This window comes from Mytilus edulis, chromosome 5 (assembly GCF_963676685.1).
Source record: "Mytilus edulis chromosome 5, xbMytEdul2.2, whole genome shotgun sequence".
NCBI lineage: Eukaryota > Metazoa > Mollusca > Bivalvia > Mytilida > Mytilidae > Mytilus > Mytilus edulis.
The window spans coordinates 86,361,999-86,380,852 of record NC_092348.1 but is presented as its reverse complement, the minus strand read 5'-3'; the positions used below and the strand labels follow the sequence as shown (position 1 = coordinate 86,380,852).

Sequence of the window (18,854 nt, the reverse complement as noted above, 5' to 3'; positions counted from 1 at the left end):
GGTTTTTTTTTCTATTTCAAGAATGCAGAAGGGTAGTTTTATAAAATATGTATTTATTGTTTTTTGTTTGCCTTACGTTAAATGCTATTAACTCTAAATGCATAGTCAGCATTAGACAAAATAAAAACGTCCATTAAGCATAATTCTGCTAGGTTCATAGCGAGACATGTAGACTGACACTGGGCAAAGCAATAGGATATAGGAGACATATATGGCCTGCAACTTGTCGCTTAACTTCTACCAATTTATGAGTTTCGAACAGCGGTGTACTACTGTTGCCTTTATTTAACTTAGCTTTGATAGAGTTGTTCAATTATTTTTTTTTCGCGTGATGAAAGCATGCCTCACTCCTACAGAAACAATAGCTGATGTTCATTGCCATTACATACAAGTGAGAGGTCAAGCTAGCTATGAAACCAAGTGTAATCCATCATTGTCTACACAAGAAAATGCCTGTACCAATTCAGGAATATGACAGTTGTTAACCATTAGTTTGATATGTTTGAGTTTTGAATTTGGCATTTGATTAGGGACTTTCAGTTTTGAATTTTTCTAGGAGTTCGGTATCTTTATTATTTTCCTTTTAACATCCGAACTTGTGTATACATTTAGGTAAATACTACGCAGCTAAGAAATTTTAACACAACCATTGCTTTTAACATAAAATCAAACGAGACAAGTTGACTTTATTTATATGACCTAATCCAGCCTTGTTATTACAAGATAAAAAAAATAAAACAGTTTAAGAATACATCTAGCAGACTATAAAATCAAAGAGCAGATTGCTCTGAGGGATACGATTGCCATTGTTTTCATTGACAAATATAGCTGGATAATATTATTTTCAAAACTAATTCAACTGCACATGTAAATGTAATTTACGTCATCTGAATAGTTACAAAATAGCCAAAGCCCGGTTAAAGGTGTGTGACAATGTACTTAGGCCTATTGTGTTTTATTTTTGTACTATCAATTCCAAGTTTACTTTCCACAGCAGTCACTGAGACTCAGAGTGAGAGAAGTATTTCACTTCGTATCTTCTTCTTCTTCTTCTTCTTTATGTAGATCCCTCCAGCGTTGGAGCACACACAGCTAGCTGTGTTCCCTTAACGGATTAGTTTTTAAAAATGTTAACATATTCACAAGTTATTCCAAATTGTAATGAAATCCTTCACCAGAACGTTGCACATGCACAAAATTTATTTACAGAAATGTACATATTATACACGGATTACCCATTCATTATCCAGGATGTAGATTACGAATTATTTTGGCTGTTGAATTCACTGGATAGAGTTTATGAATTAAAAGGTCTTCATTCATATGGGAGCCAAGTAGAGCAAGCCAAAATACTATGCATTTAGAAGATGCTACAGATGGTTATTTGCTAACTAATGTTGATATCTCTGTTAATAAGCAATGATTTATTTTTGCGTTATAAGAGTTAGTTCTACATTGTACTCAAATATTAAAGTCTTGCAGTACACATGCTTGTATATATGGTGTATATTATAGTTAAGCAAGCAGATATTAACGTTCTAAATAGTTATGCATAAACATCACACTAAAGTATTTTAACGGCAACTATTTTACTATTTATGATATATATATCAGATATAGACACATGGTGGTATATATTGTCAATAGTGTCTTTATGGGGAGCTGTGATACCTAAGGAAGTGTTATATCTCGGCTGATAGCCTCTTTTTGTGAATTTCATAGCAGTATATTCTGGACATATTTTCAATCTTTCCAAGTATTTCTGGGTTGTTCGGTATAATGTTCAGATTTGCGAAGCTTTGACAGTCTACTATAAGTGTACATATTGCCTCACGGTTACTGAAGTGAGTTGCCCATGTTGATTCAGATATAATACTCATTATAAAGTTCTTAATTGGAGTGTATAATGCTATCCTGATGTTCATATACAATGGACAAGTTGTTAACACATGACATAGGTCTTCGTTTTCAGTTCTACAGTTTGGACAAATCGGGTCTACTTCGGCCTGATTAAATCTGTGTCTATGAGCTTGTAATAGATAGGTTCCCGTTAACATGCGGCTTTTTGTAATTGCTTTTCTAATATCTGAAACTGATGAAGAAACTGTAGCCCAAACAGGATGTGTGACACCTATTGTTAAGTTCGAAATTGCTAAATTTTGTAGAGTTGATTTTTCTTCACATTCTAGGCGTAGTTTGTTTGTCCAATGACCGTTTATTGCTGATTTTGTCCGTTTTTTCCATTCTATTTTTGAATACTTCTTTTCGCATACTTCCAGAAAGAAAGGTAGATTGTACATCTCTAAAATTTCTGCTGTTTTGGTGAAGAAGCTTGTTGATCTTCCGGACATATATTGACGCATAGCTAGTGATCTAATAGTTTCATTGTCGCTATTGAGAACACCAAATAAGAGGCTAAGTTGTCTTTTGTGAATTTCAGCAATAAGCGGTAGAGCTCCCAGAAGTAGGTATACTGATGCACATGCTGTCCTTTTCGGAAGAGACTGAAGTTTTCTCAAGGTATCGAGGTGGAAGCTTGAAAGAAGCGACATTTCTTTAGAATTCACATGTAGTGTTTCAAGCCCGTACAGTAGCCTTGGTAGGACGTATGCTTGATAGATCCTATATGAAGATTTAGGATTTAAACCATTTGAGCCATGTACACCAGTCTTTATGAGCGAGTATAATGTTCTTCTGGCTAAACTGATGCGATCATCTACATTTATTCGGGTTTCATCTTTTGTTGATCTTGTAAGCCCTAGGTGGGTTGTACGATCCGTACAATTTAAATCATTGTTCCCCATTTTAAAAGCATCGCTATCTTCAGGATCTTTACGTTTATTTCCAGTCTTTATTATAACATTACTCTTTTGAGGATGGATGTTAAATCGATGGTCTTTTGAGTAGTTATCGACAATGTTCAGCATTTCTTGCATTTCTTCTCTATTGAGGGATAAAAGTACGATATCATCTGCGCAAGTAGGACATCCAACATAATTGTTGCCTATATGAGAACCTAGATTTCGTTTTTGCAAATCAAGAAGCAGTTCGTTTATGTAGGCCTTATATAGGTGAGTAGATAGGACACCTCCTTGACGCACGCCCTGGTGTATTTCAAAGCTTGTACTTGTTTCTCCTTTCCATTTTACTGTTGATGTTACGCCGCTATATAGCTCCTCGATAATGTTCCACAAATTCAGATTTAGTCCGTAGTGATATAGCCTGTCCATCAGTATTACGTGACTTACAACATCGAATGCCTTTTGACTGTCGAGCGTTGTGACGAAAATGGTTTGTTTTCCTGTTATCTCTGAGCATGCCTCCGAAAGTATTAGGGCTGCCATGTTTGGAGACAGTCCTTGTGTAAAACCAAACTGTAAAGGAGATTGACCTGATTTCATTAAGTTAGCTTTATCCAAAATGATATATTCAAATACTTTTCCAATAATTGATGTGACTGTTATACCACGGTAATTTTCTACCTCATAGAATGCCTTTCCTTTCTTCAGAATCGGAGATACTGTTCCGGTTTTAAACGTTGATGGTACTTTTTCCTCTAATAGAATTTGGTTAAATGTTTCTTGTAGTATTTCATGCAAGCTTTCCCCTGAGTGTTTCAAATGTTCTGAGGCTAAGTCATATTCGTCTGCTGCTTTCTTAGCATTGAGTTGATTTATAGCTTTCCTGATGTCTTCCTTAGTTATGGTAACTTCTGCGTCGGTTGAAGCCTTTGCGATTTCTTTTATGATCTTACATCTTTTCTCACATTTCAGAAGTTTTTCATTGTTGAAGTTAACGTTGTCTTTTGGTTGGGCCAAATCTTCAAAGTATTTTGCTAGCAATTCACATTGTTCTTTTTTGGATATAGCTTCTTCTTCTCCCATCTTTAGAAAATCAGTATCAGATTTTGAAGTTTCTGATCTATTTCTTCGGATAAGTTGGTGGAATATTTGGTCATTTGGATTTTCTTCAAGTTTTTGAATGAATTGTTCTTTTTCTAGTGCAGTTTCTTTTCTTTGTTGTTTTCTGAGATTTCTTTTGGCTTCCTTTTTGTCTTTAAAGAGAGGATGGTCGTCTCGTGGTCTTCCTGCATCGTTCCAGAGCCTATGTTTGTTTTTGCTGATTCCTATAAGTCTTTTAACATCAGGGGAAGCTTTTCTTTTGGGTCCATTTAATTTGATAATTCTTGATGGTACTGCTAGTTTGGTAGCTTTGTGTAGAATTCCCATGACACATTTTATCTTATCATCAACTGTAGTTACATCGGATGGAAGGTATTGAAGATGTTTATCAATCTCATTTATGTATATGTCTTTATCCATTTCTTCCCATATTAATTTATATGCTACTGAATTTGCTTTAGATTTACTGTTCTTCTTCATTTCTAGATACACATTTGTACAAGCTTTTACTGGTACGTGGGTTGATGTGTTTACTGGATCTTGACAGTAAATACTGGTTGATAGTAGGATGTCATTGTTAGACAGAATATAGTCAATTTGAGAAGTAGCCTTTCCATCTGTGTGAAAATATGTAGGTTTTGATAGGATGTCTCGAGTTGGTTTTAATCCATTATCGGAAGTAAATTGTTTGAGACTAATATCATGCTTGTTGTTTCTTGTTGATATCAATGTTCCATTTAGATCTCCACATAAGATGATGTTGTGTGACTGATCATATTTGCTCTTGATGTTAAATATGATGTCAAGGCATTCCTTATATTCATCCAAAGATTGTGCTGCATTTGTTGGCATGTAGGCATTTATGAGGCATGTTGGTTTAGGTACTGACATGATCTCTATTGCTATAATTCTTTCATTCCCGTCATCCAATTTTGAAATCACTTTGTCAAATTTTTGCGGCCAGGCAATAGCTACGCCTGCTCTTCCCCTTGGAATTTGGTAGTTAGTTATTGGTTCATTACAATCGTGACTCCGGCCAAATATCTTATAGTTTGCCAATTTTTCGTCCAGTTTTTGAAGTTCAAAAGACCATAACCAGTGTTCTTGTAAACAGATAATATCTTGTTCTTTACTTAGATCTGAAAGATAGGCTGCATTTCCCTTTACCCCCTCTATGTTGCAGGTAATTATATTTAATCTCTGCCGTGACTGTTGAGTGTTTCTGTTGCCATGCCCATTCTGAGGATGTCTGGTGGTTTGTTCTTGAGGCTCGGAATTTCTAAAAAAGAGTTTGATTGGTTCTGTCTTCCTTCATCCATTGCATCTTGATTGTTTCCCGTCATTTGTTTGATTGAATTTTCTTCCTGATGAACTATTTGATTTGATTCCTTGATCGTTTCATCAGGCATAGAAGCTACTTCTGATTGTACTAATGAAGCTGACACTTGAAAGTTCTCAGTTATTGTTACTTCTGGATGCTTGCTTTCTGTTGTTGGTTGTCTAACTGGGATGTGCTGAGTTTTTATGTTATTTCTATGCACCATTTTGTTTTGTCCATCAGAGCATATAATTGTTGGAACTTGAGCAACGCCTTTTGTTGAATTGTTAGCATGTAATACATGTGTAGTATTAGCTTGTTGTTTTTCCAATATATTGCTTGATGCTTTAGCGTTTGTGTTGGTATGTTGAGTCATCATTGTTTGGTTGTTGTTTCTATTTTGATGGTAATGAGATGATCTTTGTAGATTGGCTTGATGGTATGTTGGCGGTGGTGGAATTTGCCCATTTGATTGTCTATTTTGGTTCTGATATGAAGCCTGTGTTGGTCTAACATGATTTCTACTTGGATGACCATGAGTACTTTGATGTATGTACTGATTATAGTGGGCTGCATTCAAGTTGTTGATTCCTTGACTAGGATGGAATGCAAAGTTAGTAGCTTGCGGAAACATGATATTGATTGAATAGTCCTGCCTGCATATTTGGTTGAGAAGCATGATTATACATCGGATATTGATGGTATAGATGCGGTTGTCCTTGAATGTACGGAGCTGGTTGTGGTACCATATTGATATTTACTGGTGGTATTTGGTTCCTTGTTGATGAAAGAGACTGTTGCAATTGTATTGCAAGCTGTGTTGTCAGGGCAGTAGTAATACACATATGCTGAGACATCTGTTGTTCTAATGCACGCATGTTGTTGGAGAGGTGCTGATATTGACATTGAGATTGGCATCCACTTTGATTTGCTTGACTGTTTGGTTGTTGATTGAACATATGATAAGTCTGTTCACTATTTCTTATCTGTTGATTTGCTATTAGTATGTTACCTTCTAATAGTGCCATTTTTCGTTCCAAGAGGTTTATTGTCTGGTCTCTATCTTTCAGTCTGTTTTCCAGCTCATATATGTATTTTTTGAACTCTTCAACATCTTTAGATTTTCTTTGTTGGCCTTTACTCTGGTTTAGCCTATTTGGATTGTTGGTCTTTTTCTCCTTTACAACTGTTGGTCTTTGTTCTAATTCTATCGCCGTTTTATTTTGCGCCAATGTCTGTACAGAATTGGAGGTTGTTAGCATATTTTGGTCTTTATGTTGCGTTTCTTCTGTTATAACTATGCTACTGTTTGTTTCACCAATCTGGATATTTTGTTGGATTATTTTCGTCTCATCTTCTATTGGTTGCGTGGATTGGTCTTTGTCTTTTGAGAGTTCAGTTGCTGGTTCTTGTTGATCTAAATGAAGTATATTAATGACTGCGTTGTTTACAGAAGTTTTGTTATGGACAATTTCAGTACTATATAGGTTGTTTTCAATACATAGTCGACATACAAATGGATTATCCTTGATCTTATCAATATCACTGTCTTTTAGTCCAGCACAGTTGAAATGTATCCATTCATCACATTGCTCACAACCAACAGTACGTTCGCCTGCTCTTTCATTGCACATAGGACAGAAGTAAATTGTGACATTCTGTTGGTCCTCGGTTTGAGAGATTCGGTTATACTCTATACTGCTTTGCTCAGTTGTATATGGAATATCTTTATTTTGTGAGATATTACTCCAGTGGTTTACCTCGATTGGTTGTAGTGTTCTTTGAATGTCATTGTTTACAGAGTCTAGTTCTGATTCATTACTTGTAATTAGTTCTAGTATGATTGGTAGAACATTGTCAACAAATTTATCCGTTTTGACCCCATTGACCAAGACTCTAGATGTTGTATTATAGCAATTTACTGTATACTTGTGTTGATTGCCGATTGAACCGTCTCTCTTTTTGTTGTATAACTTAAATCTTGTCTCAACAATGGCGTTGGATTTGTCTAAACCATTTTCGACTGCTATTGCATACTCCTCTTGACATTGTTGTTTGTCAAAATATTTATGTAGAAATTCTTTAACCAATTCATATGCTGCAGTACTAAAACTTATGCAGAAATTGTTTCTCGGTTTCATTTCATATCTTATATGTGGTGAGTTACAATCATTTCTCTTTTTGTCAATGGCCTTTTGTTTATTAAGTTCATAATTTTTTGACTTTTGGATCAGAGATATGTTTGACTTTGATCTATTGCTTCTACGTAGAGTTGAAGTAGAGGATGGTACCATGGTCTGTGAAATATTTGGAGAACCTCCCGTCGCCATCCTTTTTGTTTATCTTTATGAATTGATTTTTCAGTGAGTGGTTTAGCGTGTGAGATGGTCCTTAATTATGGCAAGCCGTTCTCGTCAAAACTATGTTTAAACCCTATTTTCGACAAAAATACACACTGAGATTTAAAAACCTAAAATAACACACTGAGAAATCGAAATTGCACACTGAGATTTAAAAAAATAAAAAACACACACTGAGAATTCAAAATTACACACTGAGATTTTAAAAAGACACACTGAGATGAAATAAATTGAAAAACACACACTGAGATTTCAAAAATACACACTGAGATTAATATGCAAATTACTAATGAATATTCATGAGATGAATAATTCAACAGATTAATATCTTGATCTCAAGAACTCTTGCCATTATAACATGTATAATGAAATGCGATTCCTTCAACCAACATTCGTATTAAATTTCAAGACTTAACATCGCTCATATTCATAAGTGTGTTGCCTATAATTCAGATCATTACTACTACCAGTAATTAAACATGGGTCCCTTTTCAAAAGTCTTCCAACAGTTTCCTTGATTTCGCTAGTTAATCTTTTATATTTTTGTTACGTTTATATGCAATATCTTTATCTTTATCTTTACCTTATCTTTTAATAGACACTTGGGTAAAAATTTCACTGCATTCTTTTGCAATTTGTTCCAATGTTTTCTTATTATTTTAATAAAGTTTTTCACCATTTGGTTATATTTTGTAATAAGAGTAAGTGGGTATTTTTCTTGTTCTTGTATTTCTAAAGTTTTTTTTATTAATAATTTGGAACCAAATCGAAGGACTAACGAGTTCTGTCCCCTTGTTGTTTTAAGCTTGTAATAGATTCAGATTAAGTATGCTAATTACATATGTGCGCATAAAAAGTGCGCACAAATCTCAGTGTGTAATTTTAAATTCTCAGTGTGTAATTTTAAATTCTCAGTGTGTAATTTCAAATTCTCGGTGTGTGTTTTCAGTTTATTTATTCTCAGTGTGTCTTTTTGAAATCTCAGTGTGTAATTTTAAATTCTCAGTGTGTAATATTCAATTCTCAGTGTGCATTTTTCATTTTTGTAATCTCAGTGCGTCTTTATGAAATCTCAGTGTGTAATTTTTAATTCTCAGTGTGTAATTTTCAATTCTCAGTGTGTAATTTTCAATTCTCAGTGTGCGTATTGAAGTTTTTAAATCTCAGAGTGCTTTTTTGTAATTCTCAGTGTGTAAATTTTTCGAAAAATGGTTTAAACATAGTTTTGACGAGAACGGCTTGCCATACTTAATGTTTAGAATAAAACGGTTGACGTGAGGGCATTGTCCTGAGCCACTGGTATACGTCTACAGATTGCTTGAAAGCAATCGTATCCCAAAAACAATAAGAAAAAGCAAAGTCAGACATATGCCAGGAGTCTTTCAAACAATACCTAGAATGGTATACTAATTGAGCAATACTAGCAACAGGGATAAAATAAAGGGAGCTTGATGGGTAAATACTCATCGAAGATACAAACCTAATAGTTTAGTCAACTTAAAACGCAACAATTGTTCCTGTACAGTAGTTCAGGAGGAGCAGGAAGTACACATAAGTTGACCTTAAGTATATCAAAAGCAGGACAAATAATCAAATCTTTATTGAGAGTGGTATGAAAATACGAACATTGTATAGATTTGCTGATACAATTTTTAGTAATCATCTTTAATATAAAGAATATGTTTCTGTAGTACAAAGCTCTGATTTCAAGTCCAGATTTATCTTTTTGTTTTGTTTCAAGTTTAGTAGAAGTTTTGGTTTTTCAAATAGTTCGACCTCAAACAACACTGAAGAGACATACATGGTCGAAATGTGGATCTGGTCGGTAAAAATTGGTGCCTTTATTCTATTACATGAGATATATATTTTAATGTAAGTATCTGGGACGTATAGCGCAGCAGAAAGGTATCAACTCAGTGGTAATACTTTCAATTTAATTCTGAAAGACATTTATGTCTCTGCGGTGATACTCAATATCCAATGTTTAAAAATCTAAAATTTGACTGCAGTACCCCTATTTTCGACATTTTCACCTATCATGTCTGTATGTTTAATCACACATCAAAGTCAATATAATGGAATTGTATGCAACTGTCATACCAGGGAGAGGTTTAGCTAGCTAGGTTCAATCCACCATTTTCAACATAAGAAAATACCTGTACCAAGTCAGGAATATGACAGTTGTTATCCATTCTTTGAGCTTTTTGAGCAATGTTTCTTGGAGTTCAGTTTTTTGTGATTTTACTTTTTATGTAAAGGAGTTGATTGACAAAATTATAATTTTGGCCCCCAAAATCAAAAAAAATCAAAGAGCTGAAAGCTCTGAAGAAAAATGACGCCACTGTCTCTAATATTGGGATAGTTTTTATGCAAGTCTTGATTTTCACATACCGTAATTAGTTTAACAATGCAACATGTCTCGTAAGCATATAATTGATATTCGTATATGAGTGTGTGTGAAGTGAAGGTGCCAACTGGCTGGTTTTTTTTTAAGACAAATGAATAGGTCAAGACTACCTGAATTGTACAAATAAATACTGTAGAAAGGCTTCTATATTTCTCACTGGTACATAGGCTGAATCCGGGTCCGTTCGTGCCCATTCACGTTTGCGCCAACTCATGTTCGCCCCCTTTCACTTTCACACCCTACATGTTCGCAACTAATCTTAATTGGTTTTGTGTTTAATAACTCTGTAAGCAAGTGTTTTCTTATAAGTATAATTGTTGTCATTGTCTCAAAATAAAGTGAGACAGCATTTTTTTTTTGTGTTGAATAAATCTTAATCATGTTTTGGATAGCGTATTGTTAAAGATAATAATAATCCTTTCTAAATAAAGTGGTATTTTGTCAACGTTTTATTTAGCGTTGAATAACTCTTAATCATGTTTTGGTTATTGTATTGCTATACTTTGTTTCATTGACCTCTTTCATAATGAAGTGAGATTCTGACTAATTTTTTTTCTGTGTGTTGAATTAATTTTATCATGTTTTGGTTATAATAGTGGATTGCTATATTTTGGTTCCTATATTTTATTGTTTCGTTGTTTCAGATCAAAGGGCTTAAAAACAATTATCTTTTGTGTTTTTCCTTTAAAATCTTCAATGTTTTACTCATACCAAGCTATAAATACATTCAGTATTTACACCAAAGCAATTTAAAACAACAATCATGATTTTCCAATTATTCAACTTGAATTTGAATTAAAATTGGGCGCGAATGAGTAGAGTGCGAACGGACCTTGGGTGTGAACGTGTGAGGTGCGAAAGTGTATTGGGCGCAAACAGACCTGATACCACATAGTCTGAACCCCCTTCTCCCACAAAATATGAAGTAAATTAAAAACAAATTGTTCAGAGAACAATTGAAGTCTTTCCACTAGAAAAGATCTATTTTTATATTGAAATATGAAAAATCAGTTTAAAATGTTAGTTCCTATGGCTTTATGACGTCCTATTAACCTATGACCTTGACCTCAATTTCAAGGTCACAAACCATGGACCTTGAATCAAAATATCCTAGGTCTTTAATATGTTTGGTTAATGAGTACTACCACTTGACGCGTAATTTTAAATGTAAGATGGACAAAAACTCCCTTTTATTGTATGCGCAGCCTTTCAACCAAAATATACAAGTAAGGACATGTCACAACTAATAATTTATGAAAAATTATTTGTCAAAATGTCATACAGTATTTGAAAAGAAGTGAAAATAAGCCAAAATCAAAATTTATAATATGACCTTGACCTTTGACATTGACCTCATTTTCATTTTTAGTACCAATGACCTCATGAAGACCCTAGGTCTCTATCAGTTATGGTTTACCAGTTGAAAATGCATATCGCTTGAATCAAATGAAAAAGGGGGAATAACTCTCATATGGAGTCCCCATAGAGCTAGGGTTCAAACGAATATTCTTATCCTAAATATGTAACGAGCAATTTGGTAAAATAAAATCTTTTACGGTTACGAAGGAGAGGTGGCCACAAGAAAAACAGTGTTTGGGGAGATAACTCTTACAACGTAATGTATTTTGTTATAATTAAATTTGATATATGTTTCATTATAATACTTTATTCTGATTGGCTAACTGCACATCACATGTTATTCCTCAAGCAATTGCATCACTCAATAAAACTTTTCATTCATGATAACACGTGGTCCCACAATAAAGTGCACAGATGAATTGAATAAAAAAGTTATAAAATTCGTGTTTTCATGATCCCAGCTAAATAAAGTAATTATAAGTATTGAATGTTTCTTTTTGTAACCTCATAGGGTTGCAAAAGCGTTGACCGTGTGCACATTTTTAGAATGAAGCGCTTACGCTTACGCTTACGCGCTTCATACAAAAAGTACTTCGGTCAACGCTTTTACACCTCAATGAATTTACAAAAAAAAAGCATTCAATACTTAAATGCAGTTGTAACGTTTAAAGCAAAAAGAGTTAATACTAACTTTCACTTTTTTGGATGTTCATGTACATTTTGTATGTATTTATTTTTCTCAACTACATGAATTTTTTGGTGTATTTTTAATGATATATATGAGTAGTCCAAATAATTATTACGTCTGGCAAGGCTTTTTAAATTTTATTCTGGAACACCTTCCTATGACCACAAGGCTATGTTAATTCTTTTCTGGGACACCTTCTTACGAACGTCTTAGGAAGGCGTCCCAGAAAAAAATAAAATAGCCTTGTCAGACGTCATTATTATTTGGACTAATACATGAGATATTGGATATTTTTATGCATTATTTAACCAGTTGAGTCTTTTACAGGATTGTTTGTTTAATGCTGTTTAAACATTACTGAAAAAAAAAACCACCTTAAATTTGCTAATTATTTGGCATGAAAGTTTGATTTATTGAAAGGGACTCATAGTTTTCCATTTAATTTTAATAATTGTCTAATGGTTAAAACAATAGCTTCGTTGTTTACTTTTATACACAACAACATATTCACTTTGGTTTCGTTGTTTACCTAATATTCACTATGTACTTGGTAACAGTTATTAATTAATTGAATAGAAAATATTATAATAAATATTATTGGAAGCCGAATTGACGTCAAATAGGTGCCGATTTGACTAGATGCCAATTTAACCAGGTGCCGACTTGACTTGTACGTTTCAATTCCTCTGCGATCGTTTGCGGTATTTTCTTGAGAAAACCTATTTTCCATCATCAAAGAGAAGAAGAAACTGCTTGAAATGATTCCCGAACGCTTCGTGATTGTTAAAATAAGTTTAATTCACTCAAAAAACAATTTTAAAACTTGCGATGTTTAAACAGGAAGTTTCAAAAGCACGTGTAAAAGAAGAAATTAACCGGTGAGAGTGGAAATCCGTACATAACATATATCACTATAGTACGACTTTTAAAGCAAAACAGTTTCATCCTTTTGTAAAACAGTCTTTAATATACCTATCACATTAATGTTTGAAGGGTCTTAAGCTTATTCAAACCATATAAGTCGGTATGAAACACCAAAACGGAATGATAATAACCGATTACGTTTTGTAGTTTACAAAATTCTGGACTGGTTCCTGTCAAACTACAACACTTTGTTCGACTGTAGTGGAATACAAACAGAAACCAGTTAGTTTGTAAACTGGTTCCTGGCTGATTACTACACAATGCTCATGCATATTAATGATAACACAAGCACATTCCAGTTTGTATTGAAATTAGTAAATACGAAACCAAGCGCGGTAGGCAGAGAAATCAGGTCGGCAGTTATGGAACAATGACTGCGTCATTTTCCAAAAATCTCTTCAAAATTGTAGTGAAAATTTTATAAAAATATACGCTAAATTTTTCTCAGCTAAAATAAATTTCGCCAATTCCTTCATTAATGACTCATTTGTGACATCATAATGTAGGTTAATTTGATAAAATTGAAATTTTTGGCAAATTTTACAAGATTTCTGAAAAATTAACAGTGTTCCACTCTTCACCCACAAATATCTTAACATACCATATTCTTTACATTTCAACATAAAACTCAATTGGTCACATATAAAATAATGAAAAAAAGGTGAAATAAATTACAACAATGAAAAAATTTCCTGTATCGGGCTATATCTTGATAAATATAAAGCAAATATACAGTGTTTTTTATTATACTTTTAAATGTCATACATTCAGTAATATATACACAACCAATTTACTGTAATAATTGAAGTTTAAAAAAGAAACACCTTTGCAGGGTTGTTTATTGGGGTTTCTGGGTCTTCTCCTTTGAAAGATTGCTTAGTTCACTTAAAAAGAGCTATTTATAAACTTCTTTCTATTATGCCAGCACAAATACTACTGGTAAACTTGATATAAATATGAATATGTGGAATGATTGGCAATGATCAAACTCACACCCAAATATATTTGTCTCTCAGAAACATATTCAAACAAGTTGATGTTTATATATTCATTTATTTCACAGCATATCACAGAAACCATATGACAACCAATAAAAAATGTAATTTAAACAATAAAAAACAACATAGGTAAACAAACTATAATTATATGATAAAACAACATAAGTAAATATAGGTAATTCCTACAAAAGGATCACATAATGTAAAGTCATCAAGTATAATTATGGGACTACCATATACACATGTAAAAGTATATATCAACAAAATGAGTACAAGTCAATTATATATTGTTAACAATCTACATTGATATCAAACAATTTGTAGAGAATTTCTTCCAGGCATATTTTTGTGGGAATGTTGCCAATAAATTTTTCCTTCGTTTTTATAAAGAGTTCTTCTTTTCGATGGATCTGTTCTTAACTTTCTTTTTTTGCATAAAGATGATTAATCCTGTCAGAATTGGACTTTGTCTGACAGTATATCTACCTAGCTACGGAATTATTTTACGAGGGTCAGGATGGGGTTCCTTCATTACTACATTCTTTTATCCTTGGAAGCATATTTTTTCATTTTTAAAAACAATGATTATTCTGTAAAATGCCCATGGAAATTATTAATATACTATTAGATACATATAAATATTTATTATTACATGATTTCTTGTTTCTATACAGGCTTCATTTCTGTAATTAATATTTTATTACATTTTCAATAGTTATTCTTTATTCTTTTGCATCCCATTATTCTCTGTGCATTATCCTTTTTACTTTTTTTTAAACCATTATTCTCCAGTCGGTAAACCCCATCTCGACCCCCTTGTATAGTTTTCATTTCAGGAAAATGGCTGGAACTAAGGAAATATCAAAACATTATAACATTTTGAAGCTACAAAATAAAATGTCTTATGTCAGCTGTTCAGCGATGAACCATGAATTAAACAAAATAAATAAACAAAAAAGGTGTATTAATTATACATTGTACAATATTTCTTAGCTTTTTTATTGCACATTTTTAATACATAACTTTATTGTTGGACATCTGATTTTAAACTTAAACAGTTTAATAGATTAAGTAAACAGTCTTCATTAAAACATAATACAAAGAAGAAAATTCTATTTTTTTTCAAAGAGCTAACTCAACAATAAAAGAGAACACATCATTAAATTACAAAACAAGAAAATAAACTTGAGAGTTTTTTTTCTTCAGCTGCTTATAAGACAAAAATCATGCAAAAATCTTCTTTATTTCAGAGTACAGCATTTGTGCATGAGGATACATTACAAAAAGCTTAAATATCAAAGGTCGATGAACCTAAAATTCTACCACTTCTAAAAATGTATCAAGCTTTAAAACATATCCTCCCAAAATGGACCAATATATAAATTGTTGGGTCAGTTTTTGCGGGTAAGTCTTGGTGCATTAATTTTTATCAATTTTTAATACTTTTTAACTCCAGAAATTGTCATTGAATATTAAATATTTTCAATAAAAATACTTATATCTTAAACAAAATATTTAAAAATGTGTTTATTTTCAATACATAATACCGGTATGTAGGTATATAATACTGCAATTAAGGTACACCAATACACCATTAAAACATGTGACAGTTTTATATATAAGGATGATCCATCAAAACTTACTGATGACCCCCAAAAACCTACATCGCAAATTAAGCTAAAACATACTTCACAAAACACAGAGAACAGAAAATCAGTATATCAAATGAAAAATTATTCAAAACCAAGCAAATATGTCTTAAGGAAGCATGGGATTATAAAACTTTTAAATAATATCTTGGATTTCAAATGATCAGTCTAGGTATTTTTTCTACAGAAACTGCTTAAAAATGTATGTATTTATTTACATGAAACTCACATTCAGAACCATAGAGAACGGCAAATCAATAGATGTTACTTGCATTCAGCAACATTGTGGATTAATATCTTGGTGAAGGTTTGGCACAAAAAATAAGGAGATGTAGTATGATTGCCAATAAGACAACCACCACCTAGATGCCAAAGTAAGAGAACATAATCAACTCTAGCATGTTCATTTGATCTTTGCGTAGTTTAACATTTTTATATGATATTTTTCAAGTTCATACTGAGTGATGCTAAAGTAGATTGGATAGGTAAATTAACCAAATGCGATTGACATGGGGCTTTGGAAATAATACATATGAATAAAATCTTAAAATATTTAGTCATGACTGATGGAAAATCTGAATTAGATAAATACAGAAAAAACTTCTTTCACTAACAAAAAACTAGATCTCAGCCAGACAATCAAAAACTTTAAAAGACTACATCAGGAAATATATGGTACAAATACTACCAAACAAAGGCTTTCTAAATCTAATGGAATATGAAAAAAATCATTTTCTATAATAACTTGCTTTATAGTATAAAATTATTTTATATTGTATAAATTACCAATAAAATTTTTAATTAATTTAAGTTAAGCTTGTTTAGGGGATTTTTTTCCTAAAAATCATCTTATAAACATTTCAATACAAATGAAAAATACAAATAATATCATTGTCATAACCAAATCTACTCTAAACTATGCAGGGATTAATGAGTCCTTTTTGTGAATGTGTATTTAGGAATTATTGGATCATTTCAGTATTTTTGGAATGCTTTACCTCAAAATAATGTATCAGTATATGGGAAAATACCCCACATCATTTAATGCCATAATGTAAAAATATATTTTTTAATAATATCAGTTTATTCCTTAACATGATTTTTATCTCATTAACTTTTATCCCATATTTTAGATGGTCATAAAGATATAGTCATCCATTCATGACGGCAACTACAACAGTCTTGTAATAAAATCTTGGTCCTACTAAAAAGCGCCTGGGAGCGCCCTGGAAAAGAAAAAGCGCCCGGAGAAAAGAAAAAGCGCCCGGGGAAGAAAATAAAGCGCCTGGGAGAAGAAAATAATTATATTCTTTAACAATAAATGTTTTCCTGAATAAAAAAATCATTGCTTGTTTTGTCTAAAGTGTGTAGATAGTGTTGTTGCACTTTAACATTGTAGATTTCAAAATTGTATATAAGTAAGTAAGCCGTAAATATAAACAAGAGGAAATAGAAGAATCATGAACGATATTGTCTTCGATCAAAACGTATATTCTGTTATTAAAAAAAAATGAGTGCCCGAGGTATGATATTCGCAACTGCATGGTGAACACTCTTTAAAGTTTTGTATTTTATTGAACACACTTGAATTGACATTGGAAGATTGTGGAAGGGTTTCAACATGCCTGTCACTTAGAAAAGTTAACCCCACTGCTAAAGCAAATATGATATTCTGGTAGTGGAATCGGCGTTTTGCATTTGCGCCGATCTGCATTTCATTTGCGCCGATTTTTTCTTTCATTTGCGCCGATTTTTTTTTTCATTTGCGCCGATTTTTTTACAGGTAAATTACAGGTAAATAGATATAAGAAGATTTGGTATGAGTGCCAATGAGACAACTCTCTAACAAAGTCATGTTATTTTTCATTTATTATTATAGACGTCTTCGGTTAGCCACTTGCACAAATGAAATGAATTGTCAATCATAACATGTATATATATATAAATATATATCACTGTTGTCCCCTGCTCACCACGGGGAGATGGAAGAAGGACCACAAGAAACATCTCCAGACTTTCCCTTGACCGTACCCGTAGTTCATAGCCTCTGACTTTCGGTCATCTGCCACATGGTTATGCTCGTTTTGTGTTTTGATAATAGTCAGACTATCACGGAATCCGTGGTGACTGGATTTACACGATTGTATGGTTCATGAGTAAGATATGTTTTAGGACACTGACATTCCTATATGTATGATCGTCGCTGATTAAAGAATTGACTCCTCGGCTTAGTGTTAATGTGCAATATGTCCATCATGTTACAACGAAGTTCCAGAACAATATGAATCAAAATTAACTAATTAAACATAGGTGAACAACATTTATAACCAGATTTTACCAATGGTATAGTACAGTACATGTACAAGTATTACTTACCTGTAAATCTAATTAGTAGCAAATATAAAATCGGCGCAAATGAAAAAATGAAATCGGCGCAAATGAAAGAATGAAAATTTTCAAAATCGTCGCAAATGTCATACGCCCAGTGGAATATGCCGTAAAAATTGTAAAATTTATTATATTTTTTTTGTAAAACCAAAAAAATTGAGAAAGGAAATGGAGAATGTGTCAAAGCGACAACAACCCGACCATAGAGCAGACAACAGCCGAAGGCCACCAATGGGTCTTAAAATGTTTAAACCATGACCGCTTATCAGTGATTCAATGTTGTTTGTTTTATACCAAATACCTACTTTTAACATGCATAAAAGTATAACAAAACCTTTAAATAGACTTATTAAAAGGGGATATAGTTACGATACTGTTGTCAGGTCATTAAAGATTGCATGTTTTGGCTTTAACATTGATTCACTGATAGGGTCTTTGCATCGGAACTAAACACATTTACTTCTAAAAAAACAGTTGTTGGCATGACACGGGTTATGTTCTTCTCATATATTTTATGATAGTATGATACTAAACCCCTAACGGGAGGGACTGTACCTGATATTCATATGATGAAGACATAATCTTTCAATCAGTTTAATTGAGGTCTGGAGCTGGCATGTCAGTTAACTGCTAGTAGTCTGTTGTTATTTATGTATTATTGTCATTTTATTTATTTTCTTTTGTTACATCTTTTGACATCAGACTCGGACTTCTCTTGAACTGAATTTTAATGTGCGTATTGTTATTCTTTTACTTTTCTACATTGGCTAGAGGTATAGGGGGAGGGTTGAGATCTCATAAACATGTTTAACCCCGCCACAATTTTGCGCCTGTCCCAAGTCAGGAGCCTCTGGCCTTTGT

The 18,854-nt window shown here is 32.8% G+C and overlaps 1 protein-coding gene across 1 annotated transcript; it reads right to left on the bottom strand.

The window, feature by feature from the left end:
• Positions 1–5,095: 5,095 nt before the first annotated feature.
• Positions 5,096–7,550, bottom strand: LOC139525284 (probable serine/threonine-protein kinase cdc7). The gene is made up of 2 exons (XM_071320487.1): positions 5,950–7,550; positions 5,096–5,876 (listed from the first exon to the last, which is right to left on the bottom strand). Exons 1-2 carry the CDS (start codon positions 7,548–7,550, stop codon positions 5,096–5,098), a joined length of 2,382 nt encoding a protein of 793 aa, XP_071176588.1.
• Between the last annotated feature and the right edge of the window lie 11,304 nt (positions 7,551–18,854).